The sequence below is a fragment of the Cebus imitator genome, unplaced genomic scaffold (genome assembly GCF_001604975.1).
Source record: "Cebus imitator isolate Cc_AM_T3 unplaced genomic scaffold, Cebus_imitator-1.0 Scaffold434, whole genome shotgun sequence".
NCBI classification, from domain to species: domain Eukaryota; kingdom Metazoa; phylum Chordata; class Mammalia; order Primates; family Cebidae; genus Cebus; species Cebus imitator.
Window position 1 is genome coordinate 891,263 of NW_016107749.1, and position 7,009 is coordinate 898,271.

The 7,009-nt window shown below is 54.6% G+C and overlaps 1 protein-coding gene across 2 annotated transcripts in view; it reads right to left on the reverse strand.

Moving 5' to 3' along the window:
• RAB35 (RAB35, member RAS oncogene family) overlaps window positions 1-5,872 on the reverse strand; it is a 21,274-nt gene extending 15,402 nt beyond the window's left edge. For both annotated transcript variants that reach the window (XM_017510229.2, XM_017510230.2), the window contains exon 1: window positions 5,629-5,872. In XM_017510229.2, coding sequence (XP_017365718.1) covers window positions 5,629-5,680 — 52 coding nt within the window. In that variant the 5' untranslated portion in view covers window positions 5,681-5,872. The remainder of the gene's footprint in view (window positions 1-5,628) is intronic.
• Window positions 5,873-7,009: the final 1,137 nt, after the last annotated feature.

Here is a 7,009-nt window from a genome sequence, read left to right on the forward strand (position 1 = left end):
TTTTTTGAGAGACAGGGCCTTACTCTGTCACTCAGGCTGCAGTGCAGCGGTGTGATCACAGCTCACTCTAACCTTGAAATCCCCAAGTACCTGGGACTACAGGCATGTGCCACCACACCCAGCAAACTTTAAAAAAAAATTTTGTAGAGATGTCGTCTCGCTATGTTGCCCACACTGGTCTCAAACTCCTGGCCTCAAGCAATCCGCCTGCCTCAGTCTCCCAAGGTGCTGGGCTAACAGGCGTGGGCCACTGCAGTCGGCCCCCACAGCTTTTATTAGATTCTCAAAAAGGGAACTGCCTCCATCCCCACACCCCCAGGTAACCAAAGTGGCAAACCACTGCTGCAGCTGTATTTCCCTAAGCCTAACCCAGCATCCTCTCTGGGCAGTCCTCTAAAGATCCCATCTGGGAACTTCTCCCGGTGAGTGAGCTGCCCCAGGATGCCCAGAAGAACTTGTTTCACTGAGTAAGCCTGCATCTTATTTTCGTAGACAGGCTGGCGTGAGGCTCTCCTGGGCAGACAGATACTGCTCAGCCCCAGGCCCACAGCACTCATGCTCAGAGCCACTTCCTCCTTGCTCCGCCATGAGGCTTCCTGCTGAGCCCAAGGAGAGCCCGAGTCCCAGGCTGGGTCCTTCACAGCGCTGTGCCCAGCACCGGCGCCCCACTGGCCTCACCGCCTCCTCTGCTTCCTCCTGGAGCCTTCTGGGTCCAGCTTACTCAGCTAAAAGCTTGAGTCTGTAAGTTCCTCTAGGACAGAGCCCTCGTCTCACCCGCCCTGTGCATTCACAGTGCTGTAAGCCGGCCCCGGCACTTAGTAGGTGCCAACCAAACACTGCTTAACGAATTTCTGCCTAAACAAATGCCCGCCGCGCTGACGGCTCTGCTGTCTAGCGCTACCACTGCAGCTCAGCACGTGCCTAAGCAGGGGTTTCCAAACTTCTGCAGGGCAGCAGACTCCTTTTCTTCATTCAAGCTTTACCCAAATCCCATGTCTAACACGGCTCTCTCTGCAATGACACAGTAGTGTCCCCTCCAGCTTGCCCTTTCTAGGTCCCCATACTGTCACCAGGCGCCTCGGCAGAGCAGTTAAAAGCCACTAGGCTGCAGAAAGACCACAACCATCACCACCTTATCTGTTGCTCTGGACCCAACACCAATCTCTAACACTGTTCTCCCTTTGAAAGGAACAGAAATCCACCCCAAGAAATGCTACCCCCTAAATATCCCTAGAAGAAGCGTCCTCAGAAACACGAGCTGCAGCCATTACCCCACAGCACCAGTGTCAGGGCAGGAGCAGAGAGCACCCGTCAACCTTCACCATAGCTACTGCCGAGGCTGCCCAAGGCCCACATCAGTGTAACCCCAGCCAGTCCAGCCCGTCGTCGTCTTTTTTTTTTCTCTCTGTCGCCAGGCTGGAGTGCAATGGCGCGATCTCGGCTCACTGCAACCTCTGCCTCCTGGATTCAGGCAATTCTCCTGCCTCAGCCTCCCAAGTAGCTGGGATTACAGGAGCCTGCCACCACGCCCAGCGAATTTTTGTATTTTTAGTAGAGACGGGGTTTTGCCATGTTGGCCAGGATGGTCTTGATCTTTTGACCTCGTGATCTGCTCACCTCGGCCTCTCAAAGTGCTGGGATTACAGACATGAGCCAACATGCTTGGCCTTTTTTTTTGTTTTTGAGATGGGTCTCACTCTGTCGCCCAGGCTGGAGTGCAGTGGCCTGATCTTGGCTGCAACCTCCACCTCCCGGGTTCAAGCAATTCTCCTGCCTCAGTCTCCAGAGTAGCTGCGATTACAGGCACCTGCCACCACATCCAGCTAATTTTTTTGTATTGTTAGTAGAGACACGGTTTCACCATGTTGGCCAAGCTGGTCTCGAACTCCTGACCTCAAGTGATCGCCTGCCTCAGCCTTCCAAAGTGCTGGGATTATAGGAGTGAGCCACAGCAACAGCACCCGGCCTTTACCCCTGGCTGCTGTATCTGGTCCTCACCACACCAGCCACACACACATCTTCTCCTTGCCCTGCTCCTGCCTGGGATCTGGTCCCCTTACTCCTCTCTGCTTCAGTTCCATCTCTTGAAGAGCCCTAGACCTTTCAGTGAAGTGTTCTCAATTTTTTAAAATTCTGAAACAGGGTCTTGCTCTGTTACTCAGGCTGGAGTGCAGCAGCGCAATCACAGCTCATTGCAGTCTCAACCTCTCAGACTCAAGATCAGCCCACCTCAGCCTCCCAGGTAGCTGAGACTATGGGCGTGCACCACCACACCCAGCTAATTTTCTTAATTTTTTGTAGAGACAGGACCTCCCTATGTTGCCCAGGCTGGTCTCAAACTCCTGGGCTCAAGTGACCCTCCGCCTCAGCCTCCCAAAATGCTGAGATTATAGGCATAAGCCACCAAACCCAGCCTTTTTTTTTTAAATTTTTGAGACAGTGTCTCACTCTGTCACGCAGGCTGGAGTACAGCTGTGTGATCATAACTTACTGTAACTGTCAACTCCTGGGTTAAAACAATCTTCCTGTCTCAGCCTCCCACGTAGCTGGGACTATAGGTTCTCATCATCACACTCAATTGATTTTTTTTTTATTTGAGATGGGGGTCTCACTATGTTGCCCAGGCTGGTCTCAAATTCAAATGATCCTCCCACCTCAGCCCCCCAAAGCACTGGGATGAGCTACTGTGCCCAGCCATGTTCTCATTTTTAATCCTGCCTCAGCCACTACAGTACCTCACTCTATAACCTCACACAAGTCACGCCCCTCTTTTAGATTCAGTTTACTCATCTGTTAAGTGAAGGGCTAGCTCCATCTCCGAATGAGGATGGCTGATCTGAGGGATGCAGATGAAGTGCTGTTACAAATCAGACCAGTATCAGTACAAGGGAAAGTATAGACAGTAAAGAACCTTAGGCCTAACGAAGAGATGCAGAGGTCGAGGGAGTCTACTGCAGAAGCATGCACAATGTGCAGAGTGGGCAGACCTCTAGATGTATGAAGAAAGAAACCAGCTTTCATGGAGGGCCTGTTGTTTGCCAGCCCTGACACCAGCTGCTTGCACACATATTAGCATTGAGGTGCAGTAGCTCCGGCTTTGCCTCTGCTGAGCTGTATGATTTGGGGCAAGTCAGTCACCTCCTCTGAGCCTTAGTTTCCCTTTTTTTTTTGAGATGGAATTTCACTCTTGTCACCCAGACTGGAGTACAATGGCATGATCTTGGTTCACTGCAACTTCTGCCTACTGGGTTCAAGCAATTCTCCTGCCTCAACCTCCCAAGTAGCTAGGATTACAGACACATTCCACCATGCCCAGCTACTTTTGTGTTTTTAGTAGAGAGGAGGTTTCACCATGTTGGCGAGGTTGGTCTTGAACTCCTGACTTCAGGTGATCCGCCCACCTCGGCCTCCCAAAATGCTGGGATTATAGGTGTGTGCCACCACACCTGGCCTTAAGCCTTAGTTTCCTTATTTGACAAACCACACAGACCGTGGGTAAGAATAAGCATCTGTGAAATCATTTGATATACCTTAAGGAGGCATTTGCACAAGAAGCCCAGTTCAGGGGAGTGCGTGATGTCAGTCTCTGTGCTCGGCCGCCAAAGCTTAGTTTGGACTTCCACAGCTACCATCTCCCAGCATTGTATCTCTCTGTCAGGAGAAATCAAAGAGCACAGCGTCTATCTCCTCTACAACCCACGCCTACATGACTGACCTAGGAGCTAGACCACATAAATCTTGACCCAATGAGTCTTCTCCCACACCTAACTTCGGAGAGAAAAATAAATTCATCATACAAAATGTACTGTGAGAAAGCAGGCCAAACCCATCCCCTGGGTTTTACAGAGGAGAAGCGCCAACAAGCTCCATCTTCCTGCTGAGTTTAGGCTTTTCACTGTTGGATATCAACGAAGAGGTCCCAGATGTCTTGCAGAGGGATAAAGGCTCCTGACCATGGCAGGCTGACTGTCACTCCAAAAAGAAAGAAATGGCCCGATGCCAGTCCCTCAGAACCCAGGCCAGGACTGCAAGCAAATCATGTGGAGGAAGAAGCCTCAAGACCTTGAAGAAAGCCAAAGGCCTTCTTCAAGAGAACACTCCAGCTTGCCTGGTTTCCTTTCATTCAAACCATAACCAATCAGTCCTCCCCCTTTCTAACTCCTTCTCCAAACACAGTAACTCTTCCATCTACCTGGTTAGTCCCCAACTTTCCCCCCCATCTCTCCCTTCCTCCAGCAGCCATGGAAACCTCAGCCATCCTTCACCTGATCCAAACCACCAACCACATCTCCAACCAGCTTTACAAGTGAGGCCAAAATCACCCACTTCCCTGACCCAGCTCTGACACTGCTACCCAGCACCCCGACACCCCGGGTCTCACCACTCACTTGATTTGATCCCCTTTCCTTAACAGTCCAAGTCCTCTGCCTCCAAACACATGACAGCCCTCTCCACACTCAGCTCAGGTCTGGTCTACAAACTAAGCATGCTCCCGAGACTCTTTCATGGACATCGTATAACCCCAGCATCTCAGCTACACTCTCATAAACCTTCTGGGGCCTGCCTCCCTGAGCTCTTGGTCACCCCATAAACCTGCTTACCTGCCATACTCCAAACAGCTCCAAAACCCTCCATCTTGTTCCAGAAACCAGTCTATCTTTTCTAAGGGCACTTAATATTCATTCATTCTGCAAATATGTCTTAAGCACTTACTGAGAATCCGGCACTGTTCTAGGCACTGGAGCTACAGCAGTGATCAGGAGCCCTCAAGCAATGTGTGTGTGGCCAAAGCACTTTTATAATTTTGGCTGCCACACCCCCAGGACCCCTCTGTATATAGTAGCGGAACAGCAAACAGTGAGGACTCACTGTGTGCTAGGAGCTGTGCACAACACTGCACAATCTCACTGAATACTCACATCAACCCCATAAGGCAGATCCAAACATCATTCCATTTTACAGACGAGGAAACTGAACCACGCAGAGATATAACTATAATTCAGCGGGAATGTGCCAGGCCCTGTGCAAAGCGCTTTACCCGCCTTACCTCATTTAAACCTCATGGCAATCCCATGAGGCAGGTTCTGAGAACGTCCTCTTTTTAGATGGGAAGAAACTGACACTTACAAAAGATACTGATGATAATGACAGTAGTGAATATTTATTTCGAGCTTACTTTACCAGGTAGGACGCTGAGCACTTTTTCTACTTTATCCCATGGAATCCTCACACCACCCAGGAAGGCACGTCCCCGCTTCTCAGATGAGGGAACTGAGGCTCAGGACGGAGAAGTAACTTGCCCAAGGTCAGCGAGAGGCAGCTGGTAGTCCCGAGACTCGAACCCAGGTCTCTCCAACTCCAGAGATCGCGCGACTTGACCAAGGTCACACGTGAAGCAGGGGCAGGCGCGGTGACTGGACCCGGCTCGCTCGGACCCTTCGCCCCGCGCCCCAACCTGTCCTCAGCGCGGCCCAGAGCCCCTCGGCGCGCCCCTGGAGCCCAGACCTCCGGGAAGCCCCGCCCGCCTTCCCCGCGCGGGCCGCACCTCCCCGCCCGCCTGCCGCCCCGAGGCCCCCGCGGGCCGCGCCCGGCAGGGCCCGCGCCGCCTCCGGCCGCTGCGGCCCTCACCGCTGTCGCCGATGATGAGCAGCTTGAAGAGGTGGTCGTAGTCCCGGGCCATGGCGGGCTGGGGCGGTGCGCGCGGGCGGGCGGGGTCGGTACTGGCCTCGCGATCCGCAGCTCCCTCCGGGCTGCTCCGGCAGCGGCGGATCCACTTCCCGAACAAACAGCCGGAACTGACAGAAACACCTCCCTCTGCTCCCCCTTCTCCTCCTCCTCAGCAGCCGCCGCCGCTGCCACCGCCTCCCTTCTTCCCGCCCCGCCCCACCACTGCGCAGGCGCAGCGTCTGGCACCGCCTTGCGCAGCCGCAGCTCGAGCCAGCCGCAGCCCGAGCCGGCCGCGCCCTCGCCGCGCACGCGCCCTGGTGGCGTCCCGGGGAGCGCAGGCCAGTCTTTCTGGCGTGTCCTCCTGGAGCGTCGCAGCAGCTGTCCGCGGCGCTGAGAGCTGGCGGAGCGGTGCCGCTGTCGAGTCCCAGCTGAAAGAAGCCCAGGGTGCCGAAGTAGCCCGGCCGTGAACTTTCTCTCTCCCTCATCTTCGAGACCCGCAAGCCCTGCAGAGAGGAAATGACAAGCACGCCGCGACCGTGGGGCGGGGCTCACGCGAGCTCCGAGTTTCCCGAGTCCGGGGCTGGGGACATGGAAGGCAGAGTCGCGCGGGGAAGGCCCGGCACCCCGCCCCTTCCGCACCGACGCTGCCCCCGCGGAGCTGGCCCCGGCCCCGAGCCTGTGAACTGGATGCCGAGGGCGGCGGGCGGCTGCCTAGTTACGCAGAACGGGAGCTGCCGGCGGGAGCAGAGCTGCGAGGCTGTGGGGTTTGAGGGCAGCGCGGGGTCGAAATCCCATCCCAGCGCTGTGACTTCCAGGAGCCCATGTTGCCTCGTTGGTGGAGGGGAGGGAGTGGTCCAGGTTCAGAGTCTTGTGTAGCTCGGAGCCGAGCCTGGGAGCTGAATGACCCATTGTGCAAGGCGCACCTCGGAGACCGAAAGTAACCGCTTCCCGGGCTTCAATTTCACACCACCTGCAGATACACTTCTCAGAATCTGCGGCTAGGAAGACCTGGGCCGCCAGAAGCAAAGCATGTGCATTTTATCATCAGCCCCGGGTTTCTCGTTTTAGAGTGAGTTCCCACCTGCCCTACCTGAAACACCTGAAAGTAGTATGCCCCCACGGCCATCCTCACTGCAGAACTGCAGAGGGTTTTAAGCTCCTATTTCTTATAGCCCTGTCCCTTTCCAGGCGGGTATTTGTTGGATATTTCTATTTTTCTATCAGACTTCCTTTCCTTTTGACTTTATAAAAAACAATGCCGGGAGGTTAGGCAGGAGAATCGCTTGAACCCGGGAGGCGGAGGTTGCAGTGAGCCGAGGTCGTGCCATTGCACTCCAGCCTG